Here is an 18110-nt window from a genome sequence, read left to right as displayed (position 1 = left end):
GCTCAAGTCAGTTCTTTAATCTCTAATCAAGTCAGGATACTGTTACCATGGTAGCAGCTCACATTTAAGAGCAAAGGTTCAAAACAACGAGGTCAGATATGTGCGAGTAATCCCTCTCAGAGGAAAAGTTCATGCTTCACTCTGCCCAGAAACACTCAGCTTCAGGCAGTTTATTCCTTCACCCACCTGCTCTTCAAACCTTCTCAACAGCTCATTTCAGACAGCAAATGAACTGAGGAGCTACGCCCAAGCCCAGGATAAGATTAATTATATAATGTTATACTAATGCTTTAACAGTAATGAAGTGTTTGAGGTTGCCATGCTGTGGAAAATCCTCCTCCTCCTGCAACCCCCCACAGGATAGTGTAACCTCGGGAACGGAGCTGCAAATATATATGTGTGATATAAGCATATATTAACTAATAAACCTAGACAGTAAATACAAGTGACCTGCCCAGACTGTACTCAACACCTTTTAAACTTGTATTTGTTTTCTTTTAAAACACTTGAGTTATTTTTATATTTGCTTTCTTATGTGTGGGCCCTTTGATTTGACACCCTGTAGGGGTTAAATGTTTTGCTCCTAGAACGAACTTGCTGTATTGCTGTAAAGCACTAATAAGTAGTAAGCTTTCCGTAGTTGTTAATAAGGAAGAAACCTTTAAAACTGCAAAAAGTTTGATGTTTTAAGTATTTTTGTTTCACACTTTGCACTGAACACAAGTCAGCAATGTTCGTCCACTGGAGACGTTTCATAATAGAGAAATGTATATGGTCTATTATGTAATAACCATTACTATCTCTGTGGAGCCTTATCACAAATTGGACCCCGTTTAAAGGGAGGCAGTCTGCAGCTCATTTTTGTGTGTATTTTAGTGTCCGTCTGGTCGGTATGGCTGCTGGCACTGATGAAGCCCCTGATTAATGGTTCAAACACATGGCTTGTGCCCAGACTACCACTGTGAGTCACAGTTGGAGTGGCTATGGTGTGACTAGGTGGTATGATTCAGTGACCTTAGTTCCTGTGAGCAAGGTAACCATGTGTCAAAAGCATAACATTTCCCCTATATTTGCTTAGAAAACAGTGTTCACTGCCTTTAATGGCGCAGGGAGGATAGAAGATGGTTAAAAGAGGACTCTGTTAATGATTAAATATTTCTTTTCCATTATCGTTTCTTATTGATTTCTTTTTATATCTCAGAAAAGAACTAAAGAGATTTTTTTTTAAAGGAATGCATCCTTTTTTATTGCTGACATCTCCTTTTTCTTGATGTGCCAATAAAGTCAGGTGGGCAAAGATTTGCACAAGTTGTCCTTATGCTGAAAACTTTGTTGTTGTTGTTTTTTGCTAGGTCAAAGTATCGCCTCATAAACCCAGAGAGATATCATCTAGTTTTATAATCTATTTCTATGACCGGCCTCATCCTTCATGTGATAATAACCGCCATCACAAGTTTAACTGAGACAATAAACACTTTAATAATACCCCCACCCATCAAAGCTTTGTTATCTTATTGGATGCTTGACACATAATCCTGCAACTGAATATAACCAGTGCCTATAGCTGTTAGAAACTCCAAACAAAGCTACAAGCAGATCTGAAACCCACTGGATTAAACTCACTTCTTTTTAGTGCAAATCCAAACTTTTTTTAGCCAGTTCTCCTTGTACAGCTCTATCTGGTTGACACAACCTCTGCAGGAGATGTTGAAAGGATTGTGCAAGTCTCGTGAGACCAAGGAACACGTCAATCTTATCAAAATCCCCTGTGCGTTGATATTTACCCCAGGGGGCAACATCTGTGAACCTGCATTGAGCAAAGGTTGATGCAATTTTGTCTCACACCTGACTGCAGCCTTGAAGTTGATGCCACTTGGGTCTGTCAGCAGAGAAGGTAGGATATCATTTCTACAGCAGAGATTTCTGTCTTTTGAATGTGTTAAGTGAGAAAAGAATAAACTGCTATTTAGACTGCAGGATGTGCATAAAGATTTATTTTTACTCATAGAAATTCAGACTTGTTTGTGCTGTTTTTTCCATTTTTCCTCACTGAGTATGTACACTTCAGGTTAAACACGGCTCTGGAGATGCATAGTGAATGTGTTAAATCAAACATATGACTGAAACGTAGGAATAGATGTGAGCAGGCACATCCACAGAGAGTTAACATCTCTCACTGCTGCTGTTTTTAGATTTTCCAATGCATTTTCAATAGTTAAGGTGTTTTTCTGTGTAATGTGAGAACTAAGTCACCAGTGAGGCTAAAATGAATTTGTTTGCATCACAGGACAGTTTATAAAGTTTTTACATAATCTGGAGCAAAGGTTTTTCCTCTGCTACTTAATGTTGCCAAACTGCAGTTTTGTAAGTTTATGAACTTTGGTCCAGAGAAATCTTGTCAAGGGCAATCTTGAAATTTTGAGGTTGGACTGAGATCCTGCTTATCTTGACAGATTTCAATCTTTAACACAAAGTCAGCATTTGTTAGAAATCTGGTGCAACATTGATTATCAGATTTATTGTTGTTACATCCCTGCAAAAAGACTGATTGCTTTTATTGGTGCAGTTAATTGAACTTGGAGGAAAATATCTGCAGAAAACTTTTCACTTGTTTCTGCTGTTGCTAAATATTCACATTAGAGGGCATTCATTCACTGTGTAGAGCACAGGCCAAGGAAGAGTTATTTTAAGTCTGACATGATTGTTATTCAGTATGTTAACTGGTAATGGCAGCACTTTCACGATTATCTGGGTGAAAGGTGCTGCTTGGAGGCAAAGTAAGTCTACGTGGATTTAGCAATGCTTCTTGCCGCAATACTAGTAGTTTCAACATGCACTGCTGCTGCGTGTGTGATTGGCAGCACATGCGGTCACTGGCTGTGACCTGTTGCACTGACTTTGGTGAATGTCAGTCACATATAAATGAGTGGAGTGATGCTGTTTCATAATCTTAACTGCTTGGAGAGTCCTCGGTGGAGGGTTTCTGGAGGGTTTTCATGCTAATTTCATCTTCTCTGTTTCTAGCAGACATAAGCTCAAAGAAAATTAATTTATGAAGAGCAATAGACCTGCAGTTATGGATGGTAACATGGAAAGGTATGTAAAGAGAGATGAGTCCCTGGGCAGGTCAAATAGATAATATAGGACCACTTCTTTTCAAACTATCTAAAAATTAGATTTTACGATTATCATCAGTTCTCATTCGTGTCATCTCAATGTCTGCTCCAGCATTCCTGCTCAAACTGAGTCAGATGCCACAGATATAAAGACCCACACATCTGTCATACTCAATGGGAAAGCCAAGACGGGCGACTTCAGTGCAACACTGCCTCCAAAGATCCATCCACTCAGTAACACTGAGTTACTGACCCAGCCTCCCATATCGTCTGAGCAGAAGGGAGCTACTGAAGGATTTTCCACAGGTAAGGGTGAAATGGCGATGGTAACGGTATGCCTCCAAACTAAAAGAAAATTGTCTGTCCTTGGGTGTAAACCACAAAGTTTTCACATAAGAAGCTAGAGTGAAAGACACCCACTTCTTTTCAACAAATTCTGTTTATTATCTTGTTTTAGGTTGATTTAAATAATTATTTTCAATAAGAAGACTGAATACGTAAAAGCATTTGCAAACTGTAAAAAAGCTAATGAATAAACTTTGTCACTTTAAATGTCAAAACACAAAGGCATTTAAGGCTAGATATAACCTACTCTGTGGGGAAACAAGAAAATAAATATCATTTTAGATATTTTCAGACATAAAATGACCGCAAGCTGGAAGGAAAAGAAATTTTCGGGAAATATGAAAACAAAAAAGACAATAGCACTTAAAAGAAATCACTCCTCTCATAAAGACAGATGGCTGCAAGGCTTTAAAATTTCTTAGGAATGCTGAAGCATACAGGATTACTGGGGCATCAAGTGCTAAAGATCGTCTTGAACATGCCTTTTAAAACCACGTGAAACACTCGAGAATTTTTACTGGATGGCAGAATTTAGTATGTTGTCTGTGTGCTCATTCAGTCCTGTAACTAAAATCACATGACTTCTTCTGGCTGAACCTGTTTGTTAGGTATGCATTTGTAATGTGGAACTTCCTGTTTCAGCTCAGATAACAGCAGAGCCTTCACTGCACACTGCACATTAAAGTAACTCACCTAGGGTAACAGCACAGAGATATCTGCAGTCCTGTGATACACCTGACTAGCTGTGTCTTTTGACTTGTGATTCATGGAGAGTATATGCAGCTGCCCTTGTTCTCGCAATACAGAAGAGCCCAAGGCAGTTCCCCTGTCGACGGCCCATTTGGCAACAAATCTAGCCCCAGCTGACCAGTTATGGAGCACCGGCAGAGAGCAGGCAGTGAGGCTGAGAATGGAGGAATCAGGGCCAGGCTCAGAGGCGCCCATCACCGTCCATCAGATGTTCCTGGAGACAGTCGAGAAGTATGGGAATCATCCAGCTTTGGTTTCCAAAAAAGATGGCCAGTGGATGACTCTAACCTGGAACCAATACTACGAGCAGTGTCGTGCAGCTGCGAAAAGTTTTCTCAAGGTTTGTTTGCTTGTTTTGCAAATCGTCCTGCATCTGTTGAACAAAAATTACACTTCAGTGAACTTCAAATATAATGCAAAGAAGCTATTTGGCAGTCGTAGATCTTTAGAATGTTATTAATTTGCCTTAAACATTATTTCATAGAGTAAAGTTGGATTTTAAGAATTGTGAAATAATTAAATAATTTAAGCATTTATTTAGCATACAGTGCAGTCATTCATTTTAACGTATGCTGTTGTCATTCATTCACAAAGTTAGTTGTAAACCAAGTTGCCAGAGTTGTCATTTTTAACCAAGAGATCAGCAGATGCTGGGGATCACTCCCTTAGACCTTTCCTGCACCCATTCTTGCTCTTTGGCCTTAAAAGGTCTTTGTTGCCTCCTGAATTAACCTCAAACCCAGGCGCTTAGAGGATTTGACACTTGTGCTCCTATAAAGCGCAAACTTAGAACTTTTAAGTCATCAAATGCTCTGAATTAGAAACAAAGTAACCAAATGATTGTTAGAATTCTGATTTAAACAAACATCGACTCGGTTTTTGTTTTGTTTTTTGGTTGTTTTTAATTAGAAAGCTGTGTTTATGTAACTGAACAATACTTTTTGAACTGAAGGCTGCATAAATCATTTAACTCCTGGCCCAGTTTTTATAAACAGCACTTCTTATCTTAATCTTCTTGATGTGAGAACAGCATGCTGGAAACTTGGGTGTGTGAAATGCCCAGCTTGTGTTACGTTTTATGTTTCACAGCCATATCTGTGTCCCGTGTGAGTGGAGTGGCTAATGCAACAAGACGCAGAAGTAACGAAGGTATACGCCTGCTGCGCTGTGTAATTAAAGTCACTTCTTCTTTAAAAGCATCTACCTGTCCTTTGTTTTTATCAGTTGGGGCTGGAGCGTTACCATGGTGTAGGGATTCTGGGATTCAACTCCGCTGAGTGGTTCATCTCAGACATCGGCTGCATCTTGGCCGGGTAAGATCACTCTATAAGGAACTGAATCTGATAACATTTTAAATTAGTCTACTTTTGGACCTGTGTTACCTCTGCACTGTCTGACATGCACATTTATCTTTGTCCTTTCTTATCTCAGAACCTCTGTTTGTGTCTCCACCCACATGAGGCTCAGTTAAAATTACATGGATGTGATATTTGGCATTTTTTCAAGCTGTCAGGAAGTACTAAGGGACATTCAACTTGTGCAGTTCGGACACCGCCACAAACTGCACAAGTGCACAAATAGAATTCCTCCAATGAATTCCATTTGTGTCCCATAGTCTAAAGACATGGAACAGGGTTAGGTTAATTTTTGATTCTAAAATCAGTGTGATTGTGAAAGGCCGTCTGCCTCTCGCCCTGTGCCAGCTGGGATAGGCGTAATCACCCCTCACTTTATTTAGTTTTTCTTGCTTAATCTACAGTTTAAAAAAATACTCATTTCTGTTCACCAAACAAAATATCTAATTATTTTCCACTTCACATCAAGCTGTAGCCAAACTGGTAACACATGACAGTGACTCATACAAGGTAATATATAGCTCAAGCAATTGTTTGTCCCTTAGAGGGCTGGCAGCCGGGATTTACACCACAAACTCACCAGAGGCCTGTCAGTATGTGGCTGCCAACTGTGAGGCCAATGTCCTGGTTGTGGAGAACCAGAAACAGCTCGACAAAATCCTGCAGGTCGGCAGTTTCATCTTAATTCACCACCATCTCTTTATAAAGTAATACATGTATTACTTGTGAGTGAGGTTCTGTCCTCACATGTTATCTTTGTATCTTTTAACAGGTTAAAGATCATCTACCTCATCTGAGAGCCATTGTTCAGTACAAAGGCGAGCTACAGCAGAAAGCTCCGTTCCTGTATACAGTACGTCTACATAGCAAACATTTATTTACTTATCATTGATGCACTGTTTTGATTCAACCTCCTTATTTCTGTAGTGGGAAGAGTTCATGAAGCTGGGAGAGGATGTGCCCGATGAGCAGCTGAATGCTGTGATTGACAGTCTTCGGCCCAATGAGTGCTGCACCCTCATCTACACCTCTGGAACCACTGGCAACCCTAAAGGAGTCATGTTGAGCCATGACAATGTGAGTAGCCCTGACAAGAGATTTCTCTCTCTCTTCTTCTAAAAGGTATTGGCTTTTAAGATTTAAGATTGAACTGAAAAGTCTTTGAATACTGTTAATTTTATTAAGTAGCCATCAAATTGTTAAGGCTCAGATTGCAGCTTTTTTCTGTCTTGTTCTAAATCACGTGTCAAAGTCAAGGCCCGCGGGCCACATCCGGCCCGGCGTACATTTATATCTGGCCCGCGAGATCATTTTATATAGCTGTATTATTATTGTTATGCATTAGTGATGTGTCGGTTGCAAACGAAATGGCTCTTAGAGCCGGATCCTTGACGTGAACGACGTGAGCCGGCTCCTTATCGCGAGCCATGGGTTGTTTTTTTTTTTCTTTCTCTCACCCTCTCTCTCTCTCTCGCACTTATTTCCGCTTCACTCTGCATGCGAGCCTTGTGCTTTGCGCTGGGCAGAGGTGGGAGGGGCGGTAGTTACACTGGCATTGCTGGTAAACCCGTGTGTCTTATTAGTGGAGCTAATGTGGCTGTAATTAAGGAATTTTATTTAAGACGGCACTACGAGACAAAACGTCAGGATAAGCTGAAAAGTACAGACATGTATAGACAAGAAAAGTATAGACATGATGGACATTGCACAGCTGGCCATCTTCATCCGTGGAGAGGAAATATTGAACATTAAATCGCACGGAACAATGACAGGAAAAGACTTTTTTTAAAACGTATGTCAAAGTGTAACCGACATGAAACTGCCCTGGGACAAACTTGTTGGACCTACAACAGATGGAGCGCCGGTGTTGTGCGGTGAAAAAAGTGGACTAGTCAGCAGGATGCGAGTAAAGATGCAGGGGGAGAACTGCATATCACTGCATCATACAGCAGGAAAGGCTGTGTGGTAAAGTCCTAAAAATGGAGCATGTAATGATCACCGTAACGCAAACCGTAAATTTTATCGGAGCTAAAAGTTTAAAGCACCGTCAATTTCAGTCTTTTATGTGGGAAATAGATTCAGAGTTTGCCGACATTCCTCATCATACAGAGGTCCGTTGGCTGAGTTGGGATAAAAATTCTCAATAGAGTTTTTGAGCTCAGCAAGGAAATCTGTCAGTTCATGGACATGGCATGTATGATGCGGTGAAGACATTTCAAGTGAAGTTGTCACAAATGCACCAGTGCAACTTGCCTCACTTTCCCTGTTGCCAATTAATGTTGAACCAAGTCAGCGGACTTTGCTGAACTGCACATGTGCAGATTCAGATGGAGCTGCAGTGTAATGATAGACTCAAGGGAAAGTACGACACTGAATGGCCCGCACAGTTTATTAGTTCCATTCCTGAAGCAATGCCCAGCTCCGTCTACATGCGGCTCCAACCTTGTATATGCTTTCATTTATTTTTTCTGGGGGTTTTGGCAGCATGTTCATATTTCTAACTTGCATAATTTTGACAGGATATATTTTTATGAAGAGCAAAATATTTAAAGTTAAAGTTTATTTTTTTAAGTTTATTTAATCTGGAATATTATTCCTGTCTTTTTTTATTCATATTTATGTTTAAAAAACATAAACAGTGTGTTCAATAAATATTTATCTTGTTTGGCCCGTGACCTAAAGTGTGCCTTGAGTTTGACACCCCTGTTCTAAATGATCAAAAGTCAGAAAAACCACAAATTTCACGTAGAAGGAGATTAGCCAAAATAACTGGCTTAGTTTCGCTTGTTAGCACAATTCATTCAATTCATGGATGGATTTACATAAACATTTTGCCTGAAGTTGAGCCTGATTCAAGTTAGAAGTGAACAACTTTCCAAAATCTGGATCTGGTATTTTTTATCATTGCAAGAGAGAGCAAAATGTTACACTTCACATAACATATGAAAACATACCAAACTGAAATAATAAAAACTTAGATAGAGAGATAGTCTTGTACCAATTTACTGCTTTTTAAGTATTTGAGCTCTATTTTTTATGTTTCATTTGCATCAGGAATAGTTCATTATGAAGCTCCAGTTTTCACTTCATTAGCTTAGTTCTAGCACCTTTAATAAACATGAATAAAATTGAATTTGCACAACAAGCTGAATTACTGCAGCATATCTTATGCAGGCTGTAGGTTGTAAGGACAAGCTTTTAACTCTTCAAAGAGTTAAAGCATAGCACTAGTGGTTCAACCAGAGAGCTTTTATATAATCTGGCGAGTTCTTCTACTGTAATTTCATAATGTTGTTTCGATCAATGTGTGAGAGGAGTACTCTAAAGATTCAAGACAAATATTTGGCGAAAGAAAATACCTGGTGACTTTTTCCCCACTTTTAAATGTGCAGATAACATGGACTGCCCATGTGGGATGTACCATATTAAAAGCAAAAGGCGGTGAGGAGATCCTGGTCAGTTACCTGCCGCTCAGCCACGTCGCAGCCCAGATGATTGATATTTGGGTCTGCATGGGCTTTGCTGGGACCATCTACTTTGCAGAGCCAGATGCCCTTAAAGTAAGCATGACTATTACCTCATGAAAAAGGAAACATTAACTAAATATATTTGACTGTAATGACCATTAATTTTTCCAGGGCTCTTTAGTAAACACACTTAAAGAGGTTCGCCCAACTTGTTTCCTGGGAGTTCCTCGTGTGTGGGAGAAGATCGAGGAGAAGATGAAAGCTGTGGGAGCCAAAGCATCCCCAATGAAGAAGAGAGTGGCAGGCTTTGCCAAGTCCATTGGCCTGCAGTACAACTACAGTGTCATGAATGGGTGAGACAGCAGCAGGGATGTTAGACGAACACGTCACATGTTTGTACAGTTTAACATCCCCAGGCCATCACTTTATAACATTCATAATGCATAGAAAGATTTATTTGTGCAGTTGTGAGTGATGGTAATGTCATCGGTTCTTCACGTATTTGTTTATCTCATAGTGTTGAGAACTGTAGTAAATTTGCCTTTCTCAAAGCAGTTTTGAAGTAACTCGGACAAGCCCCCAAACACTGTGAGCGGACTATTTACAGAATAATTTTAGAAACAAGAAAAACATTAAGAAACTTGCACAGTGTACAAGAGGACAGAATAAATAAATTATAAAATTACAAAGTAAAGCAAGAAACATGAAGAGAAGAGGAAAGTCTCAAACCAGGGTTGCAGGATAACCCAGCAGGGTGAGGCCAATCAGGTCTGCACAACATAAAAGAAGGTGCCTTAGGCTGAAGCTGGTCAGTTCTCAAATTACTTTGATTTTCTTTGTGTTGGTTAAACAAATAAAAGGAGAAAGAGAGTGAAAAAAAAATCATGCAAGACTCTGGCCAGGCGTTTTGCACTACGGCCAGTGATGCTCAGCTTTACCTAGAAAAACCTTATTTAAAATCATATTTTAAGTTTCGTTAAGTTCATTATTCCTAAACAAAAAAGATCCTCAATAATTTTGATAAAATATTGGTTTATTTTGTGTGTTACAGACAGAATCAGGTGCCGTGGGGCTTCATGCTGGCTAATAATCTGGTCTTCAAGAAGGTGCGTGCTGCTTTGGGCTTGGACCGCTGCAGAATATGCTGCACTGGAGCTGCACCGATTACCAAAGACACTCTGGATTACTTCATGAGCCTGAACATCCCTTTGAAAGAGCTGTATGGCATGAGTGAAAGCTCTGGCCCTCACACCATCTCCATCGATGAATACCGCGTCACAAGGTAGACATCGACGTGACTGAAGTGTTGGATTGTGGTTAAAGCAGGGGTCAAAAAATATTGTGTTGAAGGTGATAGATGGTTGTTTTTCATCAAGCATACCTGATAGATTATAGCCAACGTAATAACTGTAAACAAAAACCTGACAGCATCTAATAAGGAAATAGACTTCTTAGCAGTGGCCTATTTATTTTAATCACAGCAACAAAACTTCTTTGAATCAACACTTCAGTCCATCTGAAGTCCTAGATTCACTGTTTCCAGCTCTGAATTTGTTTTTACTGCCTTCTGAGGGGGAAAAAAACTTAACTTTGTCTGCTCCTTGGTGCTGAACAGTGGGTTTAGTGGAGTTTGTTTTTGTGCTGAGCTTGAAAGTCACTTCAAGCTCTGTAGAGCTCAGGATGACTGCAGAGGCATATTTCTTTAAAGATGAGCAGGTATGTTACAAGTGCCCACGTTGTCCAGTGCTGACATTGACCTTTGATAAACTAGTTACAGGGTAATCCCCATATTACCAGGAACTTACAACAACCTTATATTTGGTTAAACAGCCTGAGTATAAAATACCAGCTTTCTAATAAATTCAAAATAGAGCAGAAGTAAAGTGAACTCTTTTATAGTGAAGGGGAAGTTTGTATGACAGTGCTCATGCTCACACATAAATAGAGGGAAGAAATACTCTAAAATAATAATAATAATAAAAAAACTGTATGTGAAAGAGCGAAATATACTTAAAAGCATAAGAATAAGTCCTAAAAGCCTGAGGAAACACCTGTTTACATGTAAAACAATAAAAACATAAAAAAAAATATGACACAACCTCGATGCTTCTGCTTAACTGGGCTCTTTCTGTGACACTTTCTGTCATATTTTTGTATATTTTGTATATTTTTAGTTTTAGTAATTTGTGTGATGATTAGTTTTTTGACTCCATTATCTATTATTACCATGTGTTATTTCAAATATCTCTGCAGTCTGCAGATGATCTCTCTTTTTCATGAGGCAGCCACAGCTCTTTATATATTCATACTTCCCGTCTAAATAAAAATGAGGATGGTTCATTTAGACTAAAGCATCAGAAAACAGACACAATTTGAAAATGTTTGTCCAAACGTATTAAAATATTTAATTTTGTTACGGAGCTTCTTACTGTAAAAAGTCAATAATATAAAAAAAAAGTGTCAGGGCCAGGAGTTATTGTTGTTTTTAGGAGTACAACCATCTCCTTAAAATGTTAAATGATCATATTTAAGCCACATTTGTGTTATTTTGCTCTGATTTCTATGTGCTCAATTAAAAGTTTTAATGCAGATTCTGGTCACATCACTGGCTTTTGATTTGTCTTTCCAGCTGTGGAAAGGTGATGATAGGCTGTAAGATAAAGCTGGTGAATCCAGATGCGGATGGGAATGGAGAGATCTGTTTCTGGGGTCGTAATATCTTCATGGGCTACCTGAACATGCCAGACAAAACAGCAGAGGCTTTGGATGAGGATGGCTGGCTGCACACTGGAGACCTGGGAAGATATGATGAACAAGACTTTCTGTATATCACAGGAAGGATCAAGGGTAAGCTATAGCTCTGAATCTGGGAGAAAATGCACCAAAAGACACATTTAGGTTATAGTTGTGACACACTTATCACACTTCTATTGACTGCCACTGGCAACAAAACAGCTGAACCTGTTTCTAACCAAGTTCAGAAATGCTTTCCTATTTCCTAGTTCAAGCACTAAGAAGAGTCTAAGATATAACCAGTGGGTAAACATGCCATGTCACAAAGCATAAATCATTTCAAACTGCTGCCCTGTTTCCAGCACCTTGCTCAGAGAGAAAAGTTCAGTTCTGAAGGCAAAAACCTACATAGCAAAATTGGTGTGGCCCAGATCTGGCCCACACTATGTGCTTACACATGGCCCACGTACCGCAAAGAATGACGGCCCTTTGGTTTGCTAGAGGTGGCCCACACATGGGCCAGCACAAGGCCAGGTGTAGACATACTGTTGGTTCTGCGCTGGCTCAAGTGTGGATTACCTCTGGCAAACCAAATCTGGGCCACAATTCTTTGCGGTATGTGGGCCATGTGTAAGTTGTGTGCCAGAACATAATAGTGCAAATGTAACTTGACAAACCTCCGTTCAGACAGTGAATGGACTGATTCTTATTTCTATTCTACCAGATCACTCAAAGCACTCTATACAACATGGCCCAATCACACACTTTCTCTAAACTAAGTGCTTCCTAAGTACATTCATTCACACTCACACTCTTGACATGCAGACTGGAGGAGCCAAGGATCGAACCACTAACGTTCCGACCAGTAGGTGACCTGCTCTACAGCCACCTGGTGGCAAATATGAGTAAACCGTCACTAGGTTTTGGATAAAGTGTACACTCACAAACCTGTCAAACCTGCTTTTGAAACGTTGGCTACCATAGCAGTACAGTATTGCAACATGGCATATGGATCTTCTAACTAAAATAGGAACATAGGAACATAAATAGTGCCATCATTGCCAGACCTAGCCCACCTCTGGTTGACATACACCCTGCCATGACACCAGTCAGTCAGAAATGCCAGCTTGATGCCAGACCTGTTTTCTATGAGCCTGAGCCACATAAACCAAACCACAATTGGGCCGGATGTGGCATGCTGTCAATAGAAAATTGCACTTAGTAGTCAGTATAATCTTTTAATAATATAAGTTTGCATATGGTAGAATACTGCATGTTGACCTTTTGATGACTTAGGCTGTTGTTCACTACAAGACTTTGTGTGCATTCCAGAGTGGTCTGGCATTCACACCCACATCCTAGGAGCATGGGAGAGGTCGTACCTTTTTTTTGTTTTATGGTAGGGTAAACGTAACTATGTCAGTTTTAGTCTAAGTGCCTTTTGTTTAGATGAACTGCTGGACTTCCAGACTAGCAGGTTTAGGGAAGTCTTTATGGGGTCACACTCTGACCCCCCCCCCCCCCCCCCCCCCCACACACACACACACACGTGTATAAAAGGGCCAGACCTGTCTGCTATGTGGGAATGGGTTTAACCCAGTAGTGGCAAGGTGTGCCTAATAAAGCGACTGTGAGCGTATATAAAGTTGTCAGAGCTACCTTAGCTTTAACAGTAGTTGAAATATTACCCTAATAATACAACGCCAGAGGAGCTGACACAAACATGTCACAGATTTACCATCTGATTATTTGAGCACTACCAGCATTAAAATCTAACTCCTTTGGGGGAAAAATAGCACACACTTTAGAAGAACATCTTATGTTTTGAAAAGTGTACATTATACATTTGAAAAACAAACAAGCAAACACATAACTTACTTACACTTTGCGGACAAAAATACTGGGCCACCTACACATTAAACCTACAGGAGCTGCTCGGCCACCACGAAGCTCCTGGCACACAGTTTTTGAGCTGATGTTAATGCCAGAGTAGGTTTAATACTCTGCAATTACTGAGTCAGCAGAGCTAGAGCTTCGGCAATGTGAACCTGGACATTTCATGGCTGAGTTCCTGTGATGCCTAGAGACTTACAGTTTGAATTAATACCACTTACAGCTGGTGTAAGATGATTGTCTTCTCTAGCTTTAATTCTTTCTTCTCTTTTTTACACCATTAACTGACATTTTACTCAAGGTAATTCCCATCTGTTTGTATAATAAATTAAAATAGTGATTTGGACATAATGATCAGCAGAATTCAAAGTATGCTTTTTCAGAATTGTTGTCTAATCACACTTTTTTGTGTAGTGAGTGCATAAAAGTCAAGTCAAGCGTGGAACTAACTACCTATTTTCACTGCTAGTTGTTTAAAACCCTACAACCAGATACTGAGATACGCCAACTTAATAAGAGGTGACGCGTTTTTGTCTTTCCTGCACAGAGCTCATCATCACTGCGGGTGGCGAGAACATCCCTCCTGTCCCCATTGAAGATGCAGTGAAGTCTGAACTGCCCATCATCAGCAACGCCATGCTAATTGGAGACAAGCTCAAGTTCCTCTCCATGCTGCTCACACTTAAAGTAAATGATCCTCTCTTTTTGCATACAGGCATTGTTGCTGAATAAGCAAAAAAAAAAAAAGAGTTACCACTTCTGTTTCTTTTTCTGCAGTGTGTCGTGGATGACAATGGCGAGCCCACAGATGAGCTGAATCAAGAGGCTTTGGAATTTTGCCGACAGCACAGCGTAAAAGCAACCAAGGTGTCCGAGATTATAGCCAATAAGGAGCCAGCTATTTACAGTGCCATTCAGGCTGGCATTGAGCGTGTTAATGCCCGATCAACATCCAATGCCCAGAAAGTCCAGAAGTGGGTTATAGTGGAACAAGACTTCTCCGTCACCGGAGGAGAGCTAGGTCAGCTATCTGAAATTTATTTTCCTTTTCCTACAAGTATAGTACATGTAGCACTGCCATTTAAAGTAAGTATTTGCTTCTGCTTTTTTTTTTTTTAACTTACTGTTAATCATTTTTAACCGAGGTCAATGTTTTGTAACTGGAGTGACTGCCAAACAGTGTTTCCGTGGAGTCTTTTCAGCAGTGATTTAATCTCTTTAAGCTCAGCGGAATGCTAAACTTTATCATGAGATCAAAATAACCTATTTTTCTTTGTTGTCCTTCTAGGACCCACCATGAAACTGAGGAGGCCCATTGTTGTGAAAATGTACCAGGAGAAAATAAATGAAATGTATGCAGTGGCTGCAGGAAAACAATAGAGTGCATTGCACAGGGGTGAGAGGAGGTCATGGGATGTATGGACATACATACTTTTTTGTAAATAAAAGACATAAGTCAGAGTCAAAATTTTGCCAAACATATCACTCGAACATGCCACATATAGACTGTATGATGACACAGATACTGCTTGGTGTCTGTCAGTTTCTGAAGGAAATATCATGAATCATAAATCCCACTGTAGCTCAAAAGATATGTAAGATATGTATTATATACCTGAAGCAGCTGTGTGTATTTAATGATTTTTACAGCGTTAATTGCCAGTTTCCTAAAGGTAATCTCACCTGGCAAAGACTGGAGATTAAAGCCATTTTTATAATGTGAGATGAATATCAGTAGTTTGAATTTATCCAATCACACATGTGCAAATTGTAAACTTTACATTTGTGCTTCTCCATGTACAGTTTGACACAGTTTAATATTTATTTTGAGATATTCAGTTCAATTCAATATTATTTATATAGCGCCAAATCACGACAAAAGTTGCCTCAAGGCGCTTTATATTGTACAGTAAATCGCACAATAATAGATACAGAGAAAAACCCAACAATCATATGACCCCCTATGAGCAAGCACTTTGGCGACAGTGGGAAGGAAAAACTCCCCTTTAACAGGAAGAAACCTCCAGCAGAACCAGGCTCAGGGAGGGGCGGGGCCATCTGCTGCGACCGGTTGGGGTGAGAGAAGGAAGACAGGATAAAGACATGCTGTGGAAGAGAGACAGAGGTTAATAACAGATATGATTCAATGCAGAGAGGTCTGTTAATACATAGTGAGCGAGAAAGGTGACTGGAAAGGAAAAACTCAATGCATCATGGGAATCCCCCGGCAGCCTATGTCTATTGCAGCATAACTAAGGGAGGATTCAGGGTCACCTGGTCCAGCCCTAATTATATGCTTTAGCAAAAAGGAAAGTTTTAAGCCTAATCTTAAAAGTAGGGATAGTGTCTGTCTCCCGAATCCAAACTGGAAGCTGGTTCCACAGAAGAGGGGCCTGAAAACTGAAGGCTCTCCCTCCCATTCTACTTTTAAATACTCTAGGAACAGCAAGTAGGCCTGCAGAGCGAGAGCGAAGTGCTCTAATAGGGTGATATGGTACTACAAGGTCATTGAGATAAGATGGGGCCTGATTATTTAAGACCTTGTATGTGAGGAGCAGGATTTTGAATTCAATTCTGGATTTAACAGGAAGCCAAAACAGGAGAAATATGCTCTCTCTTTCTAGTCCCTGTCAGCACTCTTGCTGCAGCATTTTGGATTAGCTGAAGACTTTTCAGCGAGTTTTTAGGACATCCTGATAATAATGAATTACAGTAGTCCAGCCTGGAAGTAATAAATGTATGAAAAACTTTTTCAGCAGAGGGCTTTCTTATAAAGCAGCAAACTGTTTCTCCAGGCTAAATGATGATCCTCTAAATTTGTGACACGCCATTTCCTCTCCAGCTTACGAGTCATCTGCTTTAGGCTACGCGTATGAGAATTATACCACGGAGTCAGGTGCTTCTGATTTGAGGCCTTAGTTTTCACAGGAGCTACAGTATCCAGAGTCGTAGCGTTCAGATAGCTGCTCTGCTCTATGTTGGTACAGGGCATTGAAGATGATAACAGTGGGTGGATTATATTCTTAAACTTAGCTACAGCGCTTTCAGAAAGACATCTACTGTGATGAAGTCTACTCTCCACTGCTGTGTAATCAATTATTGTAAATTTAAATGTTATCAGGAAATGATCAGACAGGAGAGGGTTTTCAGGAAACACTGTTAAATGTTCAGTTTCTATGCCATATGTTAAAACAAGATCTAGAGTGTGATTAAAGTGGTGGGTGGGTTCTTTTATCATTCTATGATAGTCAATTAAAAATGACCAAACTGTAATTAAAAAATGTGTCTGTGTCCTATATTTAAAATGTATATGGCCTATTGTTTCACTAAAAGGTATGTATATGCATTATAAGGCTTCAGTGCCTGAAGTTCAAGGATACGGACCTTCAATTTCATTAGTAAAAGTCTTACTAAAGCGAAAAGAACTTCACTTTAACAGGAAGAGGCCTCCAGCAGAACCAGGCTCCGCAGGTCCCTGCATCCTTCATCAGCCTGAGCCTGTAGCAGCATAACCTGGCTCAGGGTTGCCTGATCCAGACCTGAATAAATGCAGAAATTATGATATCTTAAGGTCTTTAAGATATGATGGGACCTGATTATTTAAGACTTTATATGTGAGGAAAAGAGTTCAATTCAATTTTATTTACTTAGCGCCAAATCACAACAATAGTTGCCTCAAGGCACTTACTATTGTAAGGCAAAGACCTGGAATAATACAGAGAAATCCCAACAATGGGACAACCTCCCATGAGCAAGCACTTTGGCGACAGTGGAAAGGAAAAACTCCCTTTTAACAGGAAGAAAGCTCAGGCAGAACCAGGCTCAGGAAGGTGCGGCAGATCCAGTGATGAGAAGCCAGTATGGGAGAAATATCATTTCTTTCTCTTACCCCACCTGTTGTGTTTTGGAGCAACTGAAGACTCGGGGAGCTGTGAAGCTGTCAGTTTAGCACTGAGCCAATAATGCAATAATGACTATACATTTCTCAGCTCTTCTAAAAAAGAAACAAACAAACAAAAAAACTTCTTGGACACGAATAAGGAAAAGCTTCCCAGGCTCCAGTTTAAGTCTTTAAGTGTGGACAACCTCATTACCAAAAAGATCCAGCTAGATTAGGGATATTTAAATGGTAAATGGCCTGTATTTGTATTGCGCTTTTAAGTGCATGAGTAGCGAGACTGTGCACAATTGCAGGCAACAAAGCCAGAGGCAACACCTAAAGCATGGGAAAAACACAAGCTACATTTAGCTTGGCCTAATTTCAGGACTTGCATGGTAGATCACATGTCAACTGCACACAGAGGTGTCTTTAGGATAAACTGGAATAATATGCCTGCCTTTCCACTTTCCGACAAATCAGATTACATCCTTGGATAAACTTGTTTCAGATAAAGATGGCATTTTGGCCAGAGACAGTCTGTTCAACTGAGCAGAAAATTTACATCTTATCC

The 18110-nt window shown here is 40.0% G+C and overlaps 1 protein-coding gene across 2 annotated transcripts; it reads left to right on the top strand.

The window, feature by feature from the left end:
- The first annotated feature begins 2427 nt into the window (after window positions 1-2427).
- On the top strand, window positions 2428-15382 carry LOC309718657 (long-chain-fatty-acid--CoA ligase ACSBG2-like). Of its 2 annotated transcripts, XM_082554118.1 has the most exons (14): window positions 2428-3096; window positions 3229-3422; window positions 4268-4551; window positions 5436-5524; window positions 6112-6232; window positions 6339-6419; window positions 6494-6643; window positions 8959-9126; window positions 9205-9386; window positions 10085-10315; window positions 11663-11880; window positions 14207-14346; window positions 14437-14680; window positions 14948-15382. In XM_082554118.1, exons 1-14 carry the CDS (start codon window positions 3053-3055, stop codon window positions 15037-15039), a joined length of 2238 nt encoding a protein of 745 aa, XP_082410244.1. In that variant the 5' UTR covers window positions 2428-3052; the 3' UTR covers window positions 15040-15382. The 2 variants fall into 2 exon arrangements, with proteins under 2 accessions (XP_082410244.1, XP_082410245.1); XM_082554119.1 differs by lacking the exons at window positions 2428-3096; window positions 3229-3422; window positions 4268-4551 and adding an exon at window positions 5308-5360.
- Window positions 15383-18110: the final 2728 nt, after the last annotated feature.

This window comes from Aulonocara stuartgranti (assembly GCF_965226115.1).
Source record: "Aulonocara stuartgranti genome assembly, chromosome: 12".
In the NCBI taxonomy this organism is placed as follows: Eukaryota; Metazoa; Chordata; class Actinopteri; order Cichliformes; family Cichlidae; genus Aulonocara; species Aulonocara stuartgranti.
The sequence above is the reverse complement of the archived record's forward strand: the minus strand, read 5'-3'. Positions and strand labels throughout refer to the sequence as shown.

Bases quoted from the DNA above. Each gene is read 5' to 3' on its own strand.
- LOC309718657 (XM_082554118.1), top strand. From the start codon at position 3,053: ATGAAGAGCAATAGACCTGCAGTTATGGATGGTAACATGGAAAG. The intron at 6,233-6,338 runs GTCGGCAGTTTC...ATCTTTTAACAG, and splicing joins AGCTCGACAAAATCCTGCAG to GTTAAAGATCATCTACCTCA. The intron at 10,316-11,662 runs GTAGACATCGAC...TTGTCTTTCCAG, and splicing joins GATGAATACCGCGTCACAAG to CTGTGGAAAGGTGATGATAG.